Source organism: Mytilus trossulus, chromosome 10 (genome assembly GCF_036588685.1).
Source record: "Mytilus trossulus isolate FHL-02 chromosome 10, PNRI_Mtr1.1.1.hap1, whole genome shotgun sequence".
Classification (NCBI taxonomy): Eukaryota; Metazoa; Mollusca; class Bivalvia; order Mytilida; family Mytilidae; genus Mytilus; species Mytilus trossulus.
Window position 1 is genome coordinate 32,250,237 of NC_086382.1, and position 27,260 is coordinate 32,277,496.

General features: G+C 30.9%; 2 protein-coding genes across 4 annotated transcripts in view; one reads left to right on the forward strand and one right to left on the reverse strand.

Annotated features, from left to right (window-relative positions):
* LOC134687222 (two pore channel protein 2-like) overlaps window positions 1–6,734 on the reverse strand; it is a 39,874-nt gene extending 33,140 nt beyond the window's left edge. The window contains exons 1-3 of one of the 2 annotated variants that reach the window (XM_063547351.1): window positions 6,649–6,734; window positions 697–749; window positions 1–77 (exon numbers count right to left, since the gene is read on the reverse strand). Coding sequence is in view for 1 of the 2 variants with exons in the window: in XM_063547350.1 (XP_063403420.1) it covers window positions 1–77; window positions 697–749; window positions 6,315–6,414 (230 nt within the window). In the remaining variant the exon portion in view is untranslated. Of the gene's footprint in view, window positions 78–696; window positions 750–6,314; window positions 6,491–6,648 lie in introns of those variants that run through there. The other variant, XM_063547350.1, reaches the window with a different exon arrangement.
* LOC134687224 (transmembrane protein 39A-like) lies at window positions 6,696–25,763 on the forward strand. Of its 2 annotated transcripts, XM_063547352.1 has the most exons (9): window positions 6,696–6,876; window positions 9,724–9,928; window positions 10,506–10,589; window positions 11,545–11,699; window positions 12,217–12,490; window positions 15,754–15,783; window positions 18,542–18,726; window positions 19,389–19,509; window positions 21,111–25,763. In XM_063547352.1, the coding sequence occupies exons 1-9, from the start codon at window positions 6,797–6,799 to the stop codon at window positions 21,333–21,335; spliced, it is 1,359 nt and encodes a 452-aa protein (XP_063403422.1). In that variant the 5' UTR covers window positions 6,696–6,796; the 3' UTR covers window positions 21,336–25,763. The 2 variants fall into 2 exon arrangements, with proteins under 2 accessions (XP_063403422.1, XP_063403423.1); XM_063547353.1 differs by lacking the exon at window positions 15,754–15,783 and having other exon boundaries at window positions 6,697–6,876.
* The last annotated feature ends 1,497 nt before the right edge of the window (window positions 25,764–27,260 follow it).

Below are 27,260 nucleotides of genomic sequence, written 5' to 3' on the forward strand. Positions count from 1 at the left end.
ACTCTGACAGGTTGTGAATGGTACCATCTATACCATAATAAAGTATTTTTGTCTAGCTTATGACTAATGTCTCTGTACTGAAAAAGAGGATCTTTTTTTAATATCATTTATCCTGAACAGATACATTTTTAAATGCTAAATAATTACATGTACATTAGATTTATGCTTCATTATTATAAGTTATTTTGTTTGGTTAACAGCAATTGCCTGCCATTCTTCATTTCAAAATTAATTGCATGGATTAAACATACATGATCAAATGATGATGACGTACGTTTCCACAATAAAGTGCACAGGTAAATAAAAGAAAAACTTGATATGTATCTTGTTTTCATGATCATAGCAAAAAAATGTAATTATAAGAATTGAATACTTTTTTGTAGTAATTTCATAGGGTTGTAAAAGCGGTGACCGTGCATATATTTTTAGAATGAAGCACTTCCCCGCTTCATACAAAATGTGATTCGGTCAACTCTTTTAAACCCCAATGAATTTTTAAAAAGAAGCATTCAATTCTTAGATAAAGTAAATATTGTTCAGAATTATTTGTTTAAATATAGTACTGCAAAGATCATCATGACTTACCCTCAAGAATGGAGATCAAGGAATACATTTAAGAAAGGAGATACGACCTTTATCAGGACTCCAGGATCGGAGGAACCCCTCCCCTGTATACCTGTTTAATAAATGAAATACCTTGGCAGCATCTTCTATAAATACAACAGCACACAGCAAATCAATATCATTATCTGTAAAATATAATTGTCAATGTTCAAAATATTGCTATACATATACATGTATGAATAAAACCATGATATGTTCTAGGTAAATGAGGTATACATTATATTCAATGAGTTTGATGAGCATGATGAGACAGCTACCCCAAAACACTAAACAATCAAAAATATTGTCACATATATATAAGAAGACATATTATGATAAATGACACAAATGAGAAAACATCCAGCAGAGTCCAAATGACATAGGTCTTTATAGCACCTCTCCTCATTGATTTGTATTCCCTGTAATTATATCATGTATATTTAATAGGGATGGCAACGAGTACTCGAGTACTCAGGTACTCGATCGGAAGACTGGGTACTCGAGTACAGTTTTAGTACTCGTATACTCGTTTGTCTGTCATACATCTTGAGATGTCCTATAATTTAAGACTCTATAGGTTTATATCATTTACATTCAACGTTTTTCATCGGATTTTTTTTTACTAACTGCGGTTCAACATTGAAGGTAAAAAAAAAGATTCGATAAAAAACGTTGAATGTAAATGATATGAACCTGCAGAGTCTTATATTATAAGACTAACATCTTGAGATATTTCTCTTCACATTTTCACTCACTTTAGTTTCGTTGACATATCCCCTACGTAAAACTAAATAAAATCAATAACAACATAAATATGTATATCCACAACGTCCATTATTCCCCGAGGGAATGTTTTCATGTGCACTACTTGTAACAGTTTTTCATCTCAAATTGTTGACCAGATCACATTTCTAAACAAGAACAAAAATAATGTAACCTGCGATGAACCCTACACCACTGACTAGACACATTTGTAACGGTGTTTGGACACGGATCAACACTATCATGGATTAATAACTAATATAACTCATCACAAGCCGTAAAAACTTACCTTTGTTTATTAATTAATAATTTTATGTAAACGTGATTGGTACGAGAAGTACATTTAAATTAATCAGATTACTCTGTATTTGAAACTTAATTTTTATACTTGTCTAATTTACAATTTAAAGATAGAAAAAAATTACGAGAGCGACATTCAAACCCAAAAGTCGATAATAAACCGACAATTCCATGGCTAAAACCAAATAAGAAAATCAGACAAACGATAGTGCAAAAACAACACAAAAAAGTAAGAATGAGCAACACGAAAAGGGACAAGTCATTCGAAGTCCAATATTGTGTTTGACAAATTAATGGACAAGTCGTATTATAAAAAATACAAACTCCTCATGAACCAGGGATGGGCACGATTACTGACAAATGTAATCGATTAATAATCGATTACATGAAGGATTTTTGTGCAATCGATTAATAATCGATTACATGAAGGATTTTTGTGCAATCGATTAATAATCGATTACTCAAATTTTAGTATGTAATCGATTACAATCGATTACTTTACCAAAAGTAATTACATTACTTTTCGATTACTGTCAATTACATACTTCAACATTTCAACAAAAAATAACATAAGGAAAACACAATTATATTGCTCAACATTTGGAAAGTGGAAATAAAGATCTTTACAAAATGCATCATTCAAAGCATTGTTTCTAAATTATAAGTTAATAGCTGGTTTTTTTTTAAATCAAATCTCTTGATGAAGAGTAGAAATATTTTTAAAATCTTGAAATTTTGACTTTCAACATAAATGAAACATGTCATCGCATTGCAATAATGACTTATTCATAACTAATTGGTTTTTTTTCAAAAATTAAGCTTTCTTACTGACTTACGTTAGCTTTTTTGTTTTTACTCTTTATAAAAAAAATATTTTAGCATAGTTAATAATAATGTTTAAGGAAATATAAAAAAAGTAGAATAATTAATTAGTTCAGCTAATTTTAAAGATCAAAATTTATTTTTATAATGACATTCATAATTTAAACCTTTTGTTTGGATTACCACCCTAATTAAAGATTATTTAACTGCCACTGGAGTGCAATCTGTAACCTGGGGCTAAATATTGTAAATTTCCTTCTTAATTAGACATTTATAAGATAATTGAAATAAAAACAAAGTATGTTTGTTATTGATTAGAAGACTTTGATCATCCATAAGTAAAGGCAAGAATTTTGTTAAGATTTGTAACTTCTTCAATCAAATTATGTACAAAATATATTTATAGTGTCAAAGGGATACATGTATCTTTTTCTAAAAAGAATTGCTATGCATAGTCATTGGTTCATTGTTCAAAAGATTTTGTGTTATTTTTCAATTTAATTTATATCATAAAATTTAAGAAATCAACTGTTTATCTATTCTCAACTTTAATTTCAACTCTGATTGAAAATGTTGTTTTCAGAAAAGTTAATACAAATAAGCTTACTCCTTTGAAAAAATGTAGTACAGAACTTAACAAAAGATGGACACATTTCTTTTTTAAGATCTATTTTATTATTTCAAATCTATTTTCTTATTTAAATATTAAAGCTCTTGAATTATTGACAAGCACATACATCCATTTGTTTCAAAAGCTAGATATAAAGTAAATTAAAGTAGGGGATCTGGCATGGTTACTCATAATGCAGCTTGATACAATAGAAAGATATAATTTTTTATCTATACTACAGAGTGATAACATACATAATTTCCTCTGAAATAGGTTATTATTCATCAAACTATTATACTAAAGTAATCGAAATGTAATTGAAAAGTAATCGATGATTACATCCAAATTTTTGCTGTAATCGATTAAATTACGATTACATGTAATCGAAAATGTCTTCGATTACAGATTACTGTCGATTACTTGAAAGAATGTAATCAATTACAATCGATTACGATTACAGATTACGATTACCCCATCCCTGTCATGAACAAATGATACATATATTGTATACTTTTTCAAATCTTACATGCAAATAATTATGATATCATTGGAATTTGATTAATGAACAAATACACAAACATTAATTGCTATCATTATAGGTTATTTGTAGAAACGGCAGTCGGTAATTCTTTGTTAAATTGAAACAAAAAAACAGAGGATTATTTTGTAGTACGTTTGTTAATTAATACAAAAACACTTCATCCCATCTCAAATCTAAACTATTCAATAGACGTTTTAGATGCATCCGAGTACTCGCGAGTACTCGAGTATCATGACCGAGTATCCGAGTATTAAATTTTAGATCTTTTGACATCCCTAATATTAAACTACAAAAATGTACCAAAAAGTTGAAAAATAAAAAAGAGGTTTTATCATGTTTATCATGGCAATATTGTTCATGTTGAAGGGTTTTCAAGCCAACAACATACAGACCTAAATAGGCATTTCTTTCTTTATAATATATGCTCCATAAGTCATGTAAGTATTTTATTTACAAAATATAATGTGAAAATATATAACTATAACTTAATTAACAAGATACTGATTTGACTAGGTGCTGAATTGACCATAATGAGTGCCTATCTGACCAAGTGTCAGGATAAGCTTCCTTCCAGAGCACTGACATCACCCAATGGTTTTTGGTGGAGTCTTACTTTTCCTATATTGTATTTTGTACACAGTTTGTCTTATGGTCATTTTTATTTCCATTTTTTGCCATGGTATATATTGTCAGATTGATTACTGTTGAGTTTTGTAAGATATACTGCCTAGATTACCACTTAATGCAGTTTGGTTATCCTTTTAGCATTTTTCTCCCCTCTTTAACATATTCTCAGGTCAACAGAACGGTCAATTAGATATCTATACCAGATGCAAATAAACTTGTAACAACCAATGAAAAAAGAATTCTTGTCAAATCGGCACCTAGTCAAATTGGCACCTGGTTAAATCGGCACTTGATGTAGTCAATTCGGCACCCATGTTAAATTTGTTTAATATATATGTTGTGTACAAGAATTAACTTTGTACAAGTTATAAGTTTTTTGACACACATTTTCTTACACCAGGTGATACAAGTTTATCTTTAAAAATGTTCTAGTTCAATCTTTAAATTCAAAATATACTGTAACCTAACATTTCGTGCTATTATCCTTGTTCTCACAATGGAAATGAGGATACCTGAATGGTAAATTCTAATTTTAATCAGCTGAGGACAGTAAAATTTTCTCCTGATACCACATATATCCATGAAAAGTCTTTTTGTAGTCTAATAATGTTTTTGTATTAATTCTCACTATTAGATTCATCATATAGTTGTGAAAATATGACAGAAATATGCGAAACAAAAGCCGGTGTTACATTGTGTTTTCACTATGTAGTTGATTAAAGTTATTAATTAATTGAAAAGAAAATTTATTAAAACATCAGTCACATAATGTTGAGAAATCTTTAAATGATTAACTTTGGTATTTTTACTGCTTGAAATAATTTGATGCTTTTTAACATGTAATGCATGATAAAATCCAACCCCCAAAATAGATCATGATCGATTATATACATTTTTAGAATCATTTATATATATCTGGGACTATTATGCTAGTATACTTAAATTACTAACTAAACATAATAGTACCAGTCCCATATATTATGGGGACAAAGTCCCCAATAACAGTAGAAAATTCAATAAAAAAAAAAAATCTGGAAAATTTCCCGAATTTTTCATTGTACTAATGAACTCAAAATCAATCAATTTTTTTTATGTCATGTTTTGAAATCCCGGACCTGCGCAGAAATCTACAATGTACTTTCTTTTTCCGGTTTTGTTTGTATGAATCTTTGAGTAAAATATATATTTACCATTCTATTATAAATAGGAAGAAACGCAATACCAATTTCATTTTTTCAAATAATTCCTTGATATGAAAAAAACGTTACCTGATGATAGCGTTTCTTTGTTTACATTGCATATGACGTCACAACTAAAATCCCTAACAACAGAACCAAAATCGGAAACGTTACGGTATTTCCGTTTCTTTGTTTTAACAAATATTTTTAAGTTACAAAAAAATAATTCATATGGGGACGAAGTCCCCAATTACGGTAGAAAAATCAATAAAAAAAATTGGGAAAATTTCCCGAATTTTTTATTGTACTAACATGACTAATGAACTCAAAATCGTTAACTTTTTTTTTCAGATCTACTTCCTGTTCCGGTTTTCCCCACATTTGCGCAGATAACTGTCTTGTTTGCATGAGACTTTGAATTTTTTTTGATTTATCAGTCTAGTAAAATATAACATTGGATCTCAATACAAATTCAATTTTAATAAGTTGTTTGATAGGAAAAAAACGTTACCTGATGAAAGCGTTTCTTTTGTTTACATCAAATATGACGTCATAACTCAAAGAACGTCACAGCTAATTCCCTAACAACAGAACCAAAATCGGAAACGTTACGCACGGTATTTCGTTTTCTTTTATCAACATTTTGAATGAAAAAAATATTACATACAGACTTCGTCCCCATTTACAGGTTATGCCTGCCTGCCCTCATATTATATCATATATAATTGGATGCCGAATTGACTTTAAATAGGTTCCTAATTGACTAGATGCCGATTTAACCAGGTGCCGATTTGACTTTTTCTATGAGTGCCGATTTGACTTGTACCCTGAAAAACAGAAACTATCTGTTGAATGACAGTTTTTATTTCACCTTCGTTTATGCTAATTTCTTGAATTAGACCAGCAGTAGTTTGTTCGGGAACGACTCTTTCATTTATAGAACAGTCATCTTTGGTAGAAATATCCTCCATGGTCAGTTATTAATCATTTTTAAAAAAAATAGTAAAAATAAATATTGCCGGAAACACCCAAAGCTACTGTAAACAATTTCTGTTAGCTGGTGACGGCTGTGTGAAAATCTCGGAAATAATAAATTTGGGAGAATTTTTTTTTAGATAACTTTTTAAACAATAAAACAAATCTCCATGTGCTTCTTGATAATTTTTCCTTAGACCAACTGTCCATAACAAGCATAAAATCTTTACCTGTAAGTTATAAATACGGTAATTAAATTCGGGTGCGTTCCCTACCATATTTGGATGTTAGAATTTGAGTTTCCGGTTTGGCTTTCGCCATTTCATATTCACGAAATCATATATTAGAAAAGAAAACATATGGAGACACGTTTGTATCATGCCTGCATGTCGAAGAATTTTATCAAGGATACAGTCCGCGTCCTATCAAAATAGTGGACATAAGAATAGTAACGGAGGGTAAAAAATAAAATCACTTGAGCTACAAATCCTATCACAAATTTTTTTTTTAACTCAGGTTTTTATATATATTTTGATGTTATTTTGTTATTATAATTTGACCTAAAGAGAAATCCAGCAGAGATTCTTTTGAGACATCATTTACACAAAATTTATTGAAAAGTCCAATTCTGATTTTTGGCAGGGTCGAAAATGTTGCAATAAAATTGAGAATGGAAATGGGGAATGTGTCAAAGAGACAACAACCCGACCAAATAAAAAAAAAACAACAGCAGAAGGTCACCAACAGGTCTTCAATGTAGTGAGAAATTCCCGCACCTGGAGGCGTCCTTCAGCTGGCCCCTAAACAAATATATACTAGTTCAGTGATAATGAACGCCATTCTTATTTCCAAAATGTACACAAGAAACTTAAATTAAAATAATACAAGACTAACAAAGGCCAGAGGCTCCTGACTTGGGACAGGCGCAAAAATGCGGCGGGGTTAAACATGTTTGTGAGATCTCAACCCTCCCCCTATACCTCTAACCAATGTAGAAAAGTAAACGCATAACAATACGCACATTAAAATTCAGTTCAAGAGAAGTCCGAGTCTGATGTCAGAAGATGTAACCAAAGAAAATAAACAAAATGACAATAACACATAAATAACAACAGACTACTAGCAGTTAACTGACATGCCAGCTCCAGACTTCAATTGAACTGACTGAAAGATTATGATTTCATCATATGAACATCAGGCACAATCCTTCCCGTAAGGGGTTTAGTATCATACCATCATAACATATATAAGAAGAACATAACCTGTGTCATGCCAACAACTGTTTTTAGAATAAATGTTTTTAGTTCCGACGCAAAGACCTTATCAGTGACTCAAAATTAACGCCAAAATATGCAATCTTTAATGACTTGACAACAGTATCGTAATTAAATCCCTTCTTAATAAGTCTATTCAAAGGTTTTGTAAGTTTCTGAGGTGAATACTGACACCTTTGTGCTTTATAAAAAATATTTCTATAAAAAATTGGATGTGAAATACCTGAACGTATTATAAGAAGTCTGCATGTTGAGCTATATTTACGAATGATGTCTTTATACCGATGATAAAATTTAGTAAATGTTTTGACTAGTTTGTGATATCGAAACCCCTGGTGTAATAATTTTTCAGTAATACATAAATTTCTCTCGTTAAAATCTAAAACATTGTTACATACACGAGCGAATCGTACAAGTTGAGATATATAAACACCGTAAGATGGTGACAAGGGAACATCACCATCTTACGGTGTTTATATATCTCAACATACATATTTCCAGAATCATACATTTATCTTCATTATATGTATATGTGTTAAGAATCAGAATGTATTGTGTATTGATGTCATTATGTCCCGTCAGTGGCCTTTAATGGGAACTTTGGACTTATAGACGGGACCTGACATTACGATTTCGAGATGAGACAGCAAATCTTCCATGATATTTTCCCCTTCCTCCATATCATTCAAAAATCATGATAATCCATACCTTTGTAACTTTACAATTTTATCATGTTTATGACAAATGCATAAGTTCAATGAACAAATTCATGCAGCAAATAAAACTGAATGTTATTAATTAATGTCTTTATTGAAGTATTATTCATGTTATTTACTAAACCCTTTTTTTAAATATTAAAAAGCCAAAGGTGCTCTCTGTCACATACATGTTTTGTTGTTTTATTTTATGAACTTAAACAACGAAAAATGTATTGTTTTCACAAATAATCATAGTTATTGACTGAAAAGGCTAGGGGGAGGGGCACTTACTATATATGTTATGAATGGTAGGGATGAGCCTCTGGAATACATTGTAGGTCACTATTTCATGCTCCATGATATATGAAAAGGGTGAGAAATTCAGATTAAATATATCAATAGGTTGATATCTCTTGCTGCAGTTGCTTGATTATATCGTTAGTACATGTATCTGAAACTAATCAAATATCAGTCATGTCAGTATTTATTGTTGAAGCAGTAAAACCACAGTCATAAATGCATCAGCAATTTGTCAAACCAATTAATCTCTATTTATTCCAATTTGGTATTTCCACTGAAGCTAGTTCTAGATGCAATAAATCTGTTCATTTTGACATTTGCACCTATAAATTAACATTCAAAGGTTTGTTGACATGTACATGTATTAAAGAAATTCCATTGTATGTGTTCTTTAAGAGGGAACGGCAATGTAACATTTTAAAATTTTCCATTTAAAATTAATATAAAACTCAGTGAAAGTGTAATGCTATTTGGTGTTATTACATTATACATTTATTTACCATGGCTGAGGGAGATATATGTATGGAGATTTGTCAGTCAGGGGACTCACTGAAATAAGTGATTTTTAAATCACAGATGTTGGTTCTGATAAGTTTAGAAACATAATTAAATACTTGGATGCTTAGAGAGATGTTAACTTTTTTCCTTGCATTTCCCTTACCTGTTGAGCTAGATTATTTTTATCTTGCTTTTAGAGAAATTGAAAAAAAAACTATCTATTGATTTTTATATAGATTCACCTTTATCATGTTTATCATATTTCAAATGTATTTATAGTTGCAAACATGGATATTTGAATTAAAACTCTAAAGTAATATTAATAATCTCTCATCACTTAAAAAAGAATGAGTGCACATAAGTTCACAGTGATGTTCCTCAAGCATGTCAAGCAAGAAGTAACAGCAGCTTGTTATAATGCAATATAAATTATTTTACTTTGTTGTCAACATCTTGAAATCATAAAAAAAAAAATTTAACACTGAATCAGAGTTATCTTTATATGTCATGTGTATGTGCAACTTTGTCATTTCAGTGAAGAAAGAGAGCCAAACATGGTCCCTTTAGCATCAATGGCTGTACTTCCAAAGCACTCTCACCTCCCGGACATACCTTCTGACAGCAACCTGTCATTTGAGGCTATGGTTTATGTGTTTGGAATTATAGTTATGGGATTACAGTATATCAACTTATATAAAACAGTCTGGTGGCTTCCTCACAGTCATGCTAATTATGCATTGGTTTGTTTATTTAAAAATACTAATTTAAAGTTGTTTTTACTGATTTTTTTTTTTTATAATGATTAAATTATATTATTGGAAGTTAATGATGTTAACAGTAACACAATTTTCATAATTTCAAATATAAAAAAATATGAGAGAGTTACTGGGATAAGAAGATCTAGGAAATATTGATTAGTTAACATTTGCTGACAAATTTAAGGTTTTGCCTTTCTATAATTGTCTAGAATCATTTATGAATATTAGAATATTACAATGTACCTTGGCATTTCATAGTATTGAATGGTGACATTGATACACAAGTTTTATTTAAACATACTGTGGATTCATTATTTTTCGTTGGATACCAATTTTCGTGGATTTCGAGGGAACAGTTGAACCACGAAATTAAATGTTCAACGAATGACAAATTTTCAATAGGCTTGTATGCAGACTTCGGCAAAACCACGAAATCAAATATCCATGAACATGTAAGTTTTCCTCAATCCACGAAAATTGGTACCCACGAATATAAATGAATCCATAGTAGCTACATTGTAGATTATAAATGATTATTCAATAATTGTTTTTATTTCAGAACTTTTATCTTATTGATCCATACCTCCTGTTGTTCCTGTGTGTTCTAATGAGTAGACGACTTATCTGGTGTTTGGCTCAAGAGGTACATTATAACTATAAATACATGAAATATAGATTCTAGCACTGTATCAAGAGGTACATGTACATTGTAACTATAAATACATAAAATATAGATTCTAGCACTGTATCAAGAGGTACATTGTAACTATAAATACATAAAACATAGATTCTGCCACTGTATCAAGTGTGATACGATATCTATCCACACAAGCAGAGACATATTGTATATATTTCTCTGACACAAGACCGTTAAATTTTCAAGTTTAAAACGTGAGGGTTAAGCGATTTAATTATTTGAAATTAAACAATCAAGAGAGGATAAATGTCATATTTCACAAGACTTGGTGATGGAATCTGTTTGTCTAATAATTTTCAAACAAAATGCAGACAAATTTGATCCTTCCTTTCAAATGATTAGAAAAAAGATGTGTACTTTCTCTGTGAACTCATGATCAGACATGGTCATCTTTTTTCTTTACATAAAAATAGGAAATTCAGAGGAAAGCAAGATAACTCGACATCGTAATAAAATTTTCACCAATAAAGAACTGAGATCAGTCAAACCACACGTTGATTAAATAGATATAATCAACAGGTCAGAAAAAGGATAAATCCTGTAAGAATTTGAGTAATTGTAACACCACTGTTTAAAATATCTATAATAGTGACTGTGTCCAATTTATGTCACTTTACAATTTTAAAAACTGCTTAATTAATCATTTTCAGTTCTCTTACTTACAAATGACTTAAGTATGCCTCAATTAAATGTTATGAAACTTTAACACAATGCTTATTCCCTCTAAAGTCAGATTTATATTGAATTTGGGTGGCATCACTTTTTCTGTTTCTGAGTTATGTCCCTTTATTCAGTTAAATGCAAGTGGGAGCTTCATCTGTGTCTCCATCTATGTCATTATCATGATTATACATGAAATTGAATTCAGGTTTTTTTTTGAATTATTTCAATTCTGTTTCAGATTTCAGGATCTCGTTCTAGCAAATCACCATTATTTTGGGCAGTATGGTTAATAAAAGTACTGGTCTGTCAACTGATTGTCGTAACCTTGGCAATAACAGGATACTATGTGCTTATAAATCATTCACTGTTATACAGTTTGTTTTTATGTTGTCCGTAAGTATGCAGCCACAGTAAAAAATTAATATGTATGGGTCTGTTGTTGTGAGGGGGCCACATTGACTGAGTGGGTTTAGAAGTTACTACTGTAATCACTAGCCAGTCAGCACTGAGTTTTTGAGCTTGTGTAGGTGCACTTGACTCCAATCTTTATTGACTGGGGTTGTCAGTTTTCAAATCAAAGGTTAATGGTTTTCTCTAGGCACTCTGGCTTCCACCAATGAAAACGGGCTACCATGAAATAGCCTAAAAGCAGAGGTTAAAAGTGGCGTTAAAACACAAAATTAAAAAAAAAAAGAAATCTGTTGTTGCCATCTTATTTTCAGTTTAGAGAGGTGTACCATTATTGGGGATGCAATAATAAAAGAATTGGGTTTAACAAAATAATATATTAAGATAAAATATAAAGACATAATATTCAAAATACTGTTTATTTAAACATGGGTGTTCAAGTGGTTAATCATTGTTAATGTAATCTTTAAGTTTTGTAAATTAATCAAGTATTTTTTTACAGGATGTTAACGTATGTATTTATGTTCGGACCAACAGTAAAACCACTTTATCATAAGATGTTTGTGTGGCCTGCACCGGTTTCAGATCGTCCTGTTCCTAGACATAGAAATAAAGACATTGACATCTTGTTCCACAATTGTTCTATGAATCCAGATATCGTCAGACAGGAAGTTGAAGTTTTAAAGCGAGATTTTAACCAGAGAATCAAGCAGATTTTATTTAACTCGCTATTGACAGCATATTACATGACATTTATTCCTTTATGTTTTGCACAGGTGAGTTTAATAAATACAAGTATTGGGATGAGAGTGGCTTTTAGAGATGTTCCCGCTTTCATATATTTTATCCATACCTTTACAAGTTAAAAAGTAATTAAGTCCCTACTAAGAGGATGGGAATGCCCTTTGCTGTCAGATTAAATTTTTATCTAGATTTGCTAAAAAATTCCTTATTGCGATTCATCAGAGGTCCCAAATAAATTTAAGTAATCGTTTATTTATTGGAAAAATTTATTATTATTTGTCAAAATCAGTCGATTTTTCTTCATGAATTTACCTCTATTACAACCCTCTACTAGGGGTTGTCTTTGCATTGCCTGTTTTTTTTTTTTTTTTTTTTCAGATGGGACCATGTTTTTGGACATTGAAAATAAAAAATAAAAAATAATTTGGCTTTTTTTTTTATCTTGATTCATGTACGAATGATGTATAAAATCAATTCAAAAATTGAGATTTTCTGAGTGAAATATAGTTACAGACTCCATTTCTAACCAAAAATGTTGATTGTCCAATATAGCTACTATTTCTACTAAAAGTGGTTTTGTGTCTTGTTGGTATCATTTATATGTAAAAAAGATAATTTCTCTAATTGAATCACTTACATTGAATTTAGACATTCTGTTTGAACTTTTTCATCTGCATGGTTTGATTATATGTATGCATAGTCAAGGATCCGGAAATTTTTTCACCTAATTTCGGTCATTTTCATACAACTTAAAAGTTGATGCCCCTTTTCAAAAGATGATTGCCAAAATCACATTACTGCATGAGACTCATTTTGAGTAATATAATAATAATAATAAATTCTTTATTTAAAGAGGGTAAACTCAGTTAGTATGCTCATACTCGATCGTCATGTTCGTAGCATCAACAAACTTGTTTCACTGTTGCATCGCATTTACTTCATGATTTATTCTAGCATTTTCCAAAAATCGATCAAGGGCAATTAAGGGAAGGCAACAGTTTGAAAATAAAATGATTTTAATGACTCAAAACGATAATATTCTCAGTTATCGCTTACGTTTCTTTCGATTCTGAAGTCAAAATTCAAACCGGATGTACTGCGACAATACTAAACGAACAATTCCAGACTCATTTCCGGGATTAGTTTTGTTTATCCAAATCACAGGAAATCATCGGCTTTTTAATATTTTACCTTTGTGTAAGAATATTAATTAAAATAGTTGCACTAGCTTTATTTAGGATGAAATTATTTTAAATTTACGATTAATTGTCTAAATCTGTGGAAGAGAATATTTCAAGCATGCATATTACATAGTAAACAAAGCACGTGTGTTAGAAATTAAAAAAAATATGTTTTCTACAAAATTGATTTTGAATTATAATTGACAATTGTCTGACCTGTTGAGTAATTAAATAATGAAGCCAGTTGGTGTGGAATTTTTATTTCTTTATAATAATAGGTTGGAGCTTGTGATTAATTGCCAGGTGTGAATTAAAAACACATGTAAAGAGATTAGCTATCATTAGCCAATAGCTCCCCGAGGCATTAATATAGTTATTAGGAGGGCCCTCAGGTTTATAACACTTTATTGGAGTGGCAGTTTAATTACAGGAAGTCGATAATGAAACAAAAATTTGATCAAAATGGCGATTTTGAAAGTCGATCTCAATGAAATGACCGAAATTATTAATGTTGAAAAATAAAATTTGACCTAAATCCCAATTAAAAGTTTAGGACATTATAGTTTCAGTTTAGGACATGACTGGCAAATATGACCGTTTCCGGACCCTTGTGCATAGTTTAATTAAACTTTTATAAAATCACAACATGTTTCAATAGACCAAAATTATATGGAGTGTTTTTATTGGGAGGGAGGTTTGAGTGAACAAATGCGAACTTTATATACTTTTTTGTACTTACTCAGGTCTTTTGAAATGATTTATATTAAATATCTCACAAAAAGGACTATGATGACTCATCAATTTTTCAGCTATCTAAATCATCATTCTCCATTTCAATTTTACGAATTTCTGTCAATAACTCACATTTTCTTTTCCTTCAATGCAGTTAGAGGAAAGGATATACCTTTGCCAATGCATTGATTTGTCAATTAAGTTATTTCTTTATTGTGCTATGTACTTGTCATCCGACCAATGAGATCTGTGTTTAAGGACTGTTCCAGAAATGATCGTAAAATGGTTGGAAGTTGCTGAAAAGACTGTTTTTATATAAACAACTTTTAACTCTGGACTCTATCATCTTTTTAACAATTTACCTTTTTTGTGGTAAGACATCCTAAAACTCAGTCACGTAAGAGCAACCAAAATAATTAAACTCAAACATATAATCCATGCAATTTGAGGGGAAAGTCTGCTGTTTTCCGTTGATTTTGTTATGTAAAGAAAATATTAAGCTGTTTATTTTCCCCTCAAATTGTACCAATAAAAATCTTGCTTTTACTCTTTTATTTTGCTCTTACCGGACATGGTACATGTACCAGGATGTGCAACCACAGGGTAGGTAACCTGCCTAAAAAAATATAGACTTTGGTGTCAAAAGTGGGTAATATGGAAAAAGTCTATTAAATTTGATTGATTTTGAGTAATTTCTATAAATCGGAAAATGGCAGTAAATGTTGCTGGCTGGCTGGGGTAAAATGATAAATGACATTCTCAACATCTAAGTTCTATTTCCAATCATTAGTCACAGAATATCAGAAATTACAACAAAACAAGAAAACATAAAAGAGTTTTTAAGGTGGTACATGTACCAAACACCTTAAATATAATTAATTTGGCTCATTTCATTGGATAAATAGCAGTTTGAAAAACTCTCCTATTTTGATCATTGAGAAGCTTGATATTTTCTAAACAATAGAACTTTTTTTAAATGTTCAGCTGATTTTACAGAGTTATCTCCCTGTAGTGCTATATAATGCCTTAGAATGATAAAAATATACAGAAATAAGATTGCTGTAATAGTTTTGATATGAAATTCTTTATAGATTTGTGGCCAACCTTATAGAAAAACCATGTATAATCTGAATTAACAGTTTGTCTGACAGCAAAAACTTCTAGATGTGCAACAGATTTCTTATTTATTATATTTGTATTAGTTTATCATATGACATATATTATTAAATTTGATCTTTTGTTGAAATGTAAATGTCTAACATTTGAGTGCATACAAATACTAATATTTAAATGTAATCTAGCATGTTATGAGAACCTCTTTTGTGGACATAATTTTCAAACAAGGAGGAGGTGTAATATAACAAATACTAAATGTATTGTAGCATGTACAAAACAGTTGTCAAACATGTTGGGTAAGTCCCATTGTAGTATTTTGTGCATCATTCTGCATGAGTTGTCTCCAATTATATTTTAATTTATTTTGTTGTATGGCGTAGCGAATGTTTTGTAATTCTATAAAACAATATTGATGTTTTCATTTTAGTGCATGATTTGTCTTTTGAATTATTTTTTGAATTATTTTTTAAGAGTATTTTTCTGAAATTTTGGGTATAAACATGTACAGTTATATACACATATTCTGCTTTAGATACTTCCATGATCATCAAAGGTGAATACTTCATAGAATGAACATATAATACCACATTCCATATTTAATGTAGACCCTTTAAGATATGATACAAAATCATTAAAATACATATTTGGACAAAATCTGTTTTGGACAAAATCCGTTAATAATATATATGCTAAAAATCTCTGGGTTTGATAAGTTTATTTCTTCAGCATAACAGGAAATGCCATGTAGAAATATATCAACAACTTCATTAATTTTGTGCTTTTTTCAGTATTTTAGATCATTATCAATTTCAGCATTTTTTGAGGTTTTAGTAACATTACATAAACATGATAAATTAACAAAAAAAAATATTAACTTAAAGGATTGTTTTGAGTGATCTCCCTTCAAAAGAACAGAATTCAATCATTAGTCTTAAATTACTTTTTTTGGTTAGTTTGAACATAAGGCATAACTTATTTCAAATTAGTATTATTAGATTTCTTGAAAAATTAAATATTTTTGGAGCCAATATTCAATAGAACCTGGTGTACATTCTCAAAAGTGTGCCCCTTGCCTTTGAAAATAGTAGTGACCTATGAATGAGTGGAACACAATAAAATTAAAAATTTGAAGACTTGTTATTTATATCTGAAAACTTTTTGAAAAATCTCAATACTGATCTGGTTTTGTCATATTTTTTTTTTTGGAAACATTGGTTTTCATAGTTTTGAAAAAGATGTTTCATATTTAATTTTTTTCTGGCACGTTATTTTTGATATAAACACCTTTTTTACTGAATATATAGTTTGTTAGCAAAATATCTTAGAAAGCTAAAAATCTATCAGCCAAATGCTTTTCATCTGCTACATTATTATAAACATACCGATAATCACATAGATGTAATGTCCAGTGATGATTCCTATCAAATTCTGAAAGAAAGAAATTCAATGATATACAAGAACAGTACATATTGCATTTAAATAGTACTTTCAGGTAGATTTCACAATTTAAAAATTAGCAACTAGAATTTAAGTTTGATGTTGTTAGTTTTAGAATTAGAAAGTTCTTTTGTAACTAATTTTGTGTAATATGTTGTAAAAGTGTAAGTTTATTTATTGCATTGGCTTACTCTCTTGCAGCACCTATGACTTAGCTAGCTTCCGCCATTTTTGTTCAGAATTTTTTTCTTTGACAAGTAACATACTTTCAAGGCATTTGTTAAAAAAATGCAAACTTTGTGAAAATGGTATAGATTTGAGACCATACCACCTGTCTATAGATGCAATGTTGGCAGACAATACAGATTATGGATCTGTATTAAAGTTACTGTATCCATGTGATATATGAATTATAGTTTTATTTAAATTGAAATGCAACATATGTTACATGTTTAGTTCTCAAAGTTTTCCTTGAAAATATGTTTTCAAGACTGTCTTTTCATATTTGTCTTTTGAAAATAACATTTATAAAGGTTTTGAATAACATGAAATACATTTTGATTTTCAATTTAATATCAAACTTTGTAGATGACTATTATAGTACTTTCCTTCCTGGTTGGATATATTTGACATTAAATTCCCTAAATTTGTTGATTATCAGTGAAACATAACCTATTCTCAAATTCTTTTGCAATTTAAACCTTTCACAACCCATTGTATAAAAAAATTTAATCAATGCTGGGTTGCCAGTGATCTCAGAAGGTGATTGGCTGATTTTATCAACTCACTGGATGAATCAAAATATGCTAACAAGTGATAATGAAAGTGACAACTTTGTGGAATGTTGAAGGCACTAGATGGGGATTTTCTTTTAACAAAACATGTGAATTTAATTATTATTATCAATCATTAGAGAAACAGATTCTTACATAATTACTCGTGGATTATTGGAATTACCCAATCTCTATACTAGTATAGTTAAATTATAGATTTGATAGTTCTCGTCAAGGCTCAGACTTTAAAATTGATAATAGAACTATCTTGATTGGATAAGTCTGATAATCGACTGATATCAATTTAAGAATCTGTATTTATCCTTTTAACTTTCCATTTGATAAAAGTACATCAACTGTTAAGATATCAAAATGATTATGTTTAGTTTTCACTGGTCGATAGAAAACAGTTATATTCCATGTTGTGTAGGGTATGATATTGACCCTTCCCTTTTGTCCGTCAGTCCTGTTCTTGTCACTGCAACTCCTCTGTTATTGACATAGTAACCTATTTTAAATTTCAAGGGCAACCATCCCTGTAGATTAGGACCTGAATTTGCTTTACTGTCGATTTTTTTTTTTTTCAAGGGTAACAATATTAGTGAATTGCATAAAACTTCCACTTTCATGGATATTAAATTTCTAGGTTTTGCCAAAGTTGGATTACAAACCAATGTCAAATATGCAATTTCGAACATTTAAATTCTTGATAAACCTGTGCCTACGAATTCCACGAAAAATTGGTATCCAACAAAAAATTAAGGAATCTACAGTTTAATTTTTGGCTTTGAGATCTGTGTTTATTTCTCAAACACATTATAACCTAAGTTGTTTTTCATTATAGAATACATTATACTACGACACATGGTGGGTTGGACAGCATGTTTGTATTACCTGGGTCAGTGCTTTCCTTATTTTCATGGTACATTTTCTGCCACCAAAATACCTAGATTTGTTACACAGGTGTGCTCAACACCTGGGAAGATGGCAGAAGGTTGAAGGACGTCATGCTCATGTTCCATATAATGCGTAAGTTGAAAAGAAATTTTATATTAGATAACAAATTCTCCACAGTGTGTTGAATTGACATAATTTCCCAGTACTTAAAAAGTTACAGGGGGGGGGGGGATCGGACAATTATTCTAAGCATTTAATGTTATATATATAAGATGATGATGATCGATTGCTTCTTAATATCCACTGGTAAATTAATATGCATATTCAGGACAATAACATGCTAATGTAATGTGAATATTAACCCTGCTTTGTAGTGTGTGAGTTTGTACTAGATTGACATGCTGGGCAGAATTTTTAAAGTGCTAGTTCACAATGTAAAAGTCCCCAGGGAGACATGTCACCTTACCAAACACATAATTCTGACTCTGAGCTGACCAGTCTTTGCTTGCACTCCTTAATGCCAAGAGCTTAGTTGAGAAGCCGCAAATACCTACATGTACTTTCAAGTCTTTGGTTTGACCCAGCAGGGGTAACCTTGTTAACACACAACCTCAGGCATTCCAGGCGAACATGCTTCCACTGAGGCAGTTAATAATAAACAAAATAGTATATATACTCGAAGAGCTAAAAGTGTCTACCTTTAATATAAATGCAAATTTTGTGTACTTTGATAGAAGTTCATTACTCCTGATATTTTTTACATATAAAAAAGTGTGTTTTGTTAAATCTTACAGTTGGTCTGAGCTGACAGTCTGGCCCCAAGGAGCTCTAGTCAAACATGTGAGAGGATTATTTAAAGCTGAAGGGGTAAATGTTACTGCTGAACCAGGCAATAGTATGCATGGACGATTTTATGTAAGTAACAAATCTTATTTATACTGTGGATTTAATAATAATCATTAAGGGTGGAAAAGTGTTATTTTCATGCAACCTGTTCTCCTTATTTTTTACTGGACGTGCAGCCGCAAAAAAAGGTTCTTTATCCACTGTGTTTCATGAAATTGATAAAAAGATCAACGTGCAAGACATTTTAAATTGATAGTTTATCCTGAAATGACAATTTTATTTCATGTTCTTCCGTGTAGATACCCCCCTTTACGCCCTTCATCATTGGATGCTAAATTTCATGGATTGCCTGGGTACAGGGGGACCCACAAATTTAATTGTTCAATGAAATACAATTTTTAAAATGAATGTATGCAAACTTTGGCAAAACCACAAATTTAAAATTTCACAACTATGCAAGATTTCCTCAATCCATGAAAATAAATGAATCGACAGTATGTTAGTCTTGTTGGTTCAAAACTTGGATGTTTATAGTCTGCTATTCAGCATCCATCCTCTCCTGTATGGTATCTTTTTTTTAAGAAAAACTTATTTGAAACCACTAGGCTGATTGAAACCAAACTTCTTTAACATTATTCTTATGGTATATAGTTAAGTTATTTTCCCCTATATTCAAACTTAACAGTTTATCAATCTCCAAGGCTGCCATTTTAACTGTTATCAGAAACTTTAAAATTAAAGTTAAATGAAGAAGGTCTTCATAATGTAGGTGTATCTTTATAAGACAATAACAATCAAAACCAAGGAGTAAACAAAGACTCACAAAACCAAAGGACATTTACATCAACAGTTATAAATAATAATTAAGAAACAACACAAACTCCACTAAAAACCAGGAGTGAAATCAGCTGGTCCTGAAGGGTAAGCATTTCCTGCACCGTATACAGCACCCATCGTGTTATTTCTTTGTTCAGTTCGGTAATGATGGAAGGTAATTATGATTTCTGACACACTTTTGTCATAATGGCCAATCAGCTCATGATGGCGACCGTAAAATTTCTTGAGTGATGACCTTAATTTGATTGATTTATAGCCCTGTCTTAGCAACTTTAGAGAAAGAAGTATTCCTTGAACAAAATCAACGTACTTTGAGCTAGCTCTAGAGTAACGTATCAATTGAGACACATTGACTCCATATGCTGGTGCTGCTGGAAAGTTGACTATAGGAAAATTAAAATCTTTGCGTTTGTCATGAATTTTGGTATTCAACCTATCATCAGTTTTCATTTCGAGGAAAAGGTCTAAATATGAAGCAGATTTATCTGTGTCTGTAGTATCTTTAATTTTCCTATAGTCAACTTTCTATTTCTGTGAAGCAACATATACCTGCCATTAATAAATGAAGTTGAAATAAGTAGTGATCTTGGGTGCACCCGAAGGCTAAGCAAATCCATCTCTGTTAGTGTGCAATACTCTTTTCTCAAAACTGAAGATTGAGGAATCAATAATATATATCATTAAAGTATAGTTATTTGTTTTTTCTTTTCTTTACTGTTCTTTTTTCACAAACAAATGAGAGTTGTGAACTATTTGCTGATTTTAACATGCTAGCTTGGCAGATCAAATAATATTATAAAACATTAATATAAAGTTATTTGTTTTCTTTACAGTTCTTTTTTCACCAACCAATGAGAGTTGTTAACTGGTTGCTGATTTTAACATGGTTATTGGTTGGGTACCAGTTTTTCAGCCTGATACAAAGTACAGAATGGAACCATATTATATGTGTTGCTCTTATGATGTTTTGTAATTACTATACATTATTTAAATTATTACGAGATAGAATCATATTGTCAAAAGCCTATAAGGAAGAAACTGGTGCCGACCAGTTTTAACCAGAAGTATTTAATTGTTGCAGAGAGATTTAGAATCCATAGTCATAAGGATCAAGCTTTCAATGTCTGTAGACATATGAAAACAGCTGACTGAAATTCAGAATTTAAGAATTTATATTTTATTGAACTTTTAGTCATTATTTGTTTGTTTTACATTTTATTGTACTATTTTATCATACTATTGTTGTCAGTATTATTGTTATAAATGATTTTACAGTGCAGGAAGTTCACAAGAATATTTATTATCTGTAATTAAAAAAAAATTTGACTTCACACAAACAAACAAAAAATATATACATGTAATACTAAACCATCAACTGTATACTTCAGTTTTACATCAAAATGTATAAGTACTGTTTAATCAGTTAAAAAATGTGCCTAAATTTTTTTTAACATAATATTGTCTACTAAATTTTCTTAAGCAAACAAAATGTACCAGGTCTCAAACAGAACTGAAAACTATGAAAAATTAGAGTTTTCAGCCATCTCCCAGTGTAGGAATATTTAAAAAGTAAATTTTTAAGCAAAGAAGATTTCATGTTGGGTTTCATTACTTATTTTGTTCTATCTTAACAACATAAACAAGTAACACAGAAATGTTTCTTTATCATTCCTTTTGAAAAAAAAAATGCTAATTGGGTTATCTACCCTGTAATGACCTAGCTGATAAATTGATTTGAACAAAAGTATTTGATGTTTTCTAAAAACAGTCTCAAATAATGGAATTTAAATCACTTATTATTTTATTCGAATAAATACCGATTTGTACTACTTTTTTGCAATCCAAGATGGCGGTACATGTATACAGTTAATCTACCTTAAATTTGAGTATCTTATCTGGGAGTCTATTTAAAATACTTACAAGATTTTCATTAATATTACATATAATCTAAATGTAATTAAACTGTACATTTTGCTGTGTTTGATGATTGGTTGAATTAAGATTTTTGTCTATCAGCTCATAGACATAATTTTGTCATGTGACTGTGCTGTCATCAAAGGTTTTTTCATGACTTTCTCTCTATGAAGAAGTAACATAAAAATGTGGTGCACATAGAATAACACGCATACACTTATAAATCAAACGATCGAAGTCTCTATTTTCTTAATCTTGTAACTCATATAAAGTTACAGAAATTATAAAAAAAATATTTTGTTCATAAAAGCTTTTACTATTAAGTGAAATATATTTCTTTTTTTATTTTATCATAACAGTTGTTTTCAGCTTCCAGATTTTCTTTTATGGTTGTCCAGTAATTTAATTTTTTTCAAATTGGGAAGTTTAGGTATTTTGGCCTGTATTGCTGAACTGGTGTTATCCAATAGACCGAAAACAATACAAATGTCATTCCCTAAATATTTTCAAAACTTTGAAAGAATGCAGTATTTACAGTGTCAATTTTTCATCAAGTTCTGCTTTCACTGTATGGACCAGCTAAGTGAAATTCTTCCTCTGGTGTATTTCTTGTAAAAACGTCTCTTCTATGCATATTTAAAATGTAGCAATGTCCTGTTTCATAGTTGCTAATTAAATTGAAAATGGAAATGGGAACTGTGTCAAAGACACAACAACCCTACCATAGAACAGACAACAGCAGAAGGTCACCAATATGTCCTCTATGCAGTGAGAAACTCCCGCACCCAGCTGGCCCCTAAACGAATATCTATACTAGTTCAGTGATAAAGGACATCATAAGTCTTTGTTTATCATGTTTATTCTGCATTCTACTTTTGAGTTGATCATCTCCTGTAATGGCATTTCTGTTGATTGAACAATATATTCATCAATTGTCACTTGTTGTCCTGAAATTTTAAAAAATGTTTCACTTTTTCATCAAGATCTGCTTCCAACAAGCTAATTATAAGTGAAATTCTTCCGCTCATGCATTTTAGGTGAAAACCTCCCTTCCATGTCTTTCCATATTGTTACAGGGTCCTGTTTCATTGTGTCTTACTCTTCATGTATTCTGCATTTTATTGTTGAGCTGATTATCTCCCCTAATGGCATTTCTGTTGACCGAACAATATGTGAACTAATGTTTGTTGTATCTACTATTGCAACAAGTTGCGTTCCTCTGTTGTTTAGTATGATGTCTAAATGGTTTTTTTAAATTCTTCACTTTTTCGTCAAGGTCTTTTCACAGTATGGACAATATAATGATAAGTGCAATTCTTCTTCTCGTGTATTTTATGTGAAAACGTCTCTCCTGGGTTTATCCACAATGAGGCAATGTCCTCTTTCATTGTGTCTAACGTTTCAGTTATTTTGCATTCTACTGTTGAGTTTATAATCTCCCGTAATGGCATTTCTCAGTAAAAATTCTTCCTCATGTGTACTTCAGGTGAAAACATCTCTCACATGCCTATCAGCAATGATGCAATGTCGTGTTCCATTGTGTCTGAATCTTTCGTTTAGTCTGCATTCTATTGTTGAGTTTATTATCTTCCGTGATGGCATTTCTGTTGACAGAACAATATGTGAACTAATGTTTGTTGTATCTACTATTGCAACAAGTTGTGTTCCTCTGTTGTTTAGTATGATGTCTAAATGGTTTTTTTTAAATTCTTCACTTTTTCGTTAAGGTCTTTTCACAGTATGGACAATATAATGATAAGTGAAATTCTTCTTCTCGTGTATTTTATGTGAAAACGTCTCTCCTGGGTTTATCCACAATGAGGCAATGTCCTCTTTCATTGTGTCTAACGTTTCAGTTATTTTGCATTCTACTGTTGAGTTTATAATCTCCCGTAATGGCATTTCTCAGTAAAGTTCTTCCTCATGTGTACTTCAGGTGAAAACATCTCTCACATACAATGATGCAATGTCGTGTTCCATTGTGTCTGAATCTTTCGTTTATTCTGCATTCTATTGTTGAGTTTATTATCTTCCGTGATGGCATTTCTGTTGACAGAACAATATGTGAACTAATGTTTGTTGTATCTACTATTGCAGCTAGTTGCGTTCCTCTGTTGATTAGTATGATGTCAACATGTTTTTTTTAAAAGTTTTTCACTTTTCATTAAGGTCTTTTCACAATATGGACAAGATAATGATAAGTGCAATTCTTCTTCTCGTGTATTTCATGTAAAAAGGCCTCTCCTGGGTTTATCCACAATGATGCAATGTCCTGTTTAATTGTGTCTAAATCTCCGTTTATTCTGCATTCTACTGTTGAGTTGATTATCTTCCATGATGGCATTTCTGTTGACAGAACAATATGTGAACTAATGTTTGTTGTATCTACTATTGCAACTAGTTGCGTTCCTCTGTTGTTTAGTATGATGTCCACATGTTGGGTTTTTTTTTTAATTCTTCACTTTTTGTTAAGGTCTTATTTCACAGTATGGACAAGTTAATGATGAGTGAGATTCTTCCTCTTGTATATTATATGAAAACGTCTTAACCCGGGGTTATCCACAATGTACTTATGTTTTTTATTGTGTCTAATTCTTCGTTTATTCTGCATTTTATTGTTGTGTTGATTATCTTTCGTGATGGCATTTCTGTTGACCGAACAATATGCGAACTAATATTTGTTGTATCTACTATTGCAACAAGTTGCGTTCCTCTGTTGTTTAGTATGATGTCCACATGTTTTTCAAGGTCTGGTTTCACAGTATGGACAAGTTAAATGAAATTCTTCCTCGCAAGTGTTTCATGTGAAATCGTCTCTCCAGGGCTTATCCACAATGTAGCACATTGTGTTTAATTCTTTGTTTATTCTGCATTCTATTGTTGTGTTGATTATCTTCCATGATGGCATTTCTGTTGACCGAACAATATGTGAACTAATATTTGTTGTATCTACTATTGCAACAAGTTGCGTTCCTCTGTTGTTTATTATGATGTCCACGTGTTTTTCAAGGTCGGTTTCACAGTATGGACAAGTTAAATGAAATTCTTTCTGGCATGTTTTTCATTTAAAAACGTCTCTCCCATGGCTTTTGGCAATGTAGCAATGTTTCATTGTGTCTAATTCTTCGTTATTTTGCATTATACTATTGAGTTGATTATCTCCCCTAATGGCATTTCTGTTGACCAAACAATATATGTGAACTAATGTTGGTTGTGTCTACTATTGCAACTAGCGTCGTCTCTCTTGTTTAGTATCGGAACAACATATTTTTCTAAATTCAGACTTTGAGAGTGTCTCATTGGCAATTATACCACATCTTCTTTTTTTATATTTGCAAGAATAAATCATGTAAAAAAAAATTAAATCTATAAATAATCAAGTTCAAATTCTTGTGTGATAATCTCCAGTACCATATAGTGTAAAATGAGGAATTAACTACATATATTCAAATATTTGTACCTTAACATTTTGAATTGTAGTGGACACATTTCATAGCAAAAGAGTATAAAACATAACACCATTTGTTTGCTGTTTCTTAACACATGTAATTTCATGTTCTTTGCGTTCTAATTTTAACAAAAAAAGGAAGCGAAGATGTAATGCATTCAATAGTAAATATGTTATGTATGTTGGATAAACATTAGTAGCTCGATTAGTAGATATATATATATTTATATACTACAAGATCTTATTAAACACCTGAGATCAATTAACATTTTAAAGATTTTAAATCTTCTTTAACTGCTGTTCTTTCCCAAGCGTGACTGGGGAAACGAAATATGGTCACTTGGTCTTCTCCCGACCGGCAGTAAAACGCTTGCCAAAGTGGGGCGTCCCATCCGTTTGGCTGTGTGGGATGTATCAAGTTAGCAGCCACGTCCGGTCAGAATGGGGACGTTAAATCCTATGTCTCGTGTAAAGAGAGTGCCACGCTCTTTGCACGTTAAGAACCCTTGCAACAACTCTTTGAGGGGTCCGTAGATGGCCAGTTGCAAGGCAAAATGTCTGTCCTTATCCAATATACCCTCATTTCCCAGTGGCTGCCCAAATTTTCCGACCATTATCCCGGATGACCTCTATCATTACAGGACCTACCTATTGTATTTATTGCTAACTTGTTCTCGTCCTGAACATGCATGAAATATTTGCCCCTGGATGTTAAGCAACCAACAATCAACCAATCAATTAATTGCTGTTCTAAACGAACACCTGTTAAAACATATAGCCTTATTAAGGGGCCAGCACAACCCTGCCTTTAGATGTGGATTTTCTCACTGTTGAAGACCCATTTGTGACCTTCGCCTGTTATCTGTTCTTTGGAGGGGTTGTTTTCTCTGACATATTTCCCATTTCAGTCTCAATTTTATATTCATTTAGTCTTAAATATTAGGAATTTTCAGTCTACAGAACATAACACATGCTGAAGACAGTTGATATGATACTGAAATAAGAAAACATTCCGTTTTTATAGCTTTTATAAACAAAATATTGTTTTATGATTTCTGTAATGTTCTGAGTTACAAGATTAAGGAAATAAAACCTCCATATTTAAGGAATGACTTTAAAAAAAAATCTGTCTATGAAGAACTTACATAAAAAATGTGGTGCACACTGAATAACATATGCAGTGGGTTCTTTTTATTTCAAATAGACAGAAAAAATATTGCATTAATTCCTTATAATTTAATTCTAATTTTCATTTTAAGACAAAGTAAATCATGAAAAAACATTGATGATGTCACAGTCACATGACAAATTATGTCTATGACCTGACAGATAAAAACATAAACATCAATCATAAAGATATTTTTGCTAAACAATTTTCAGTAAATATATATATCCAACTTTAATATTTTTGAAACACCATGTTACATCATATAAGAAACAGTGGCGATGATATTAGCAGTAATCTGTGCAATAAACATGATATAAATCAAGAAAAAATGTACAACTTATTTTATAAAGATACCAATGTTAAAAGGTTTGTAGAGAGTATTCTTTACTTTGAGATGAGTAATGTTAGCAATAGTAATAATAAATGTTCTGTGATAGTATGTTGTTATGTGTA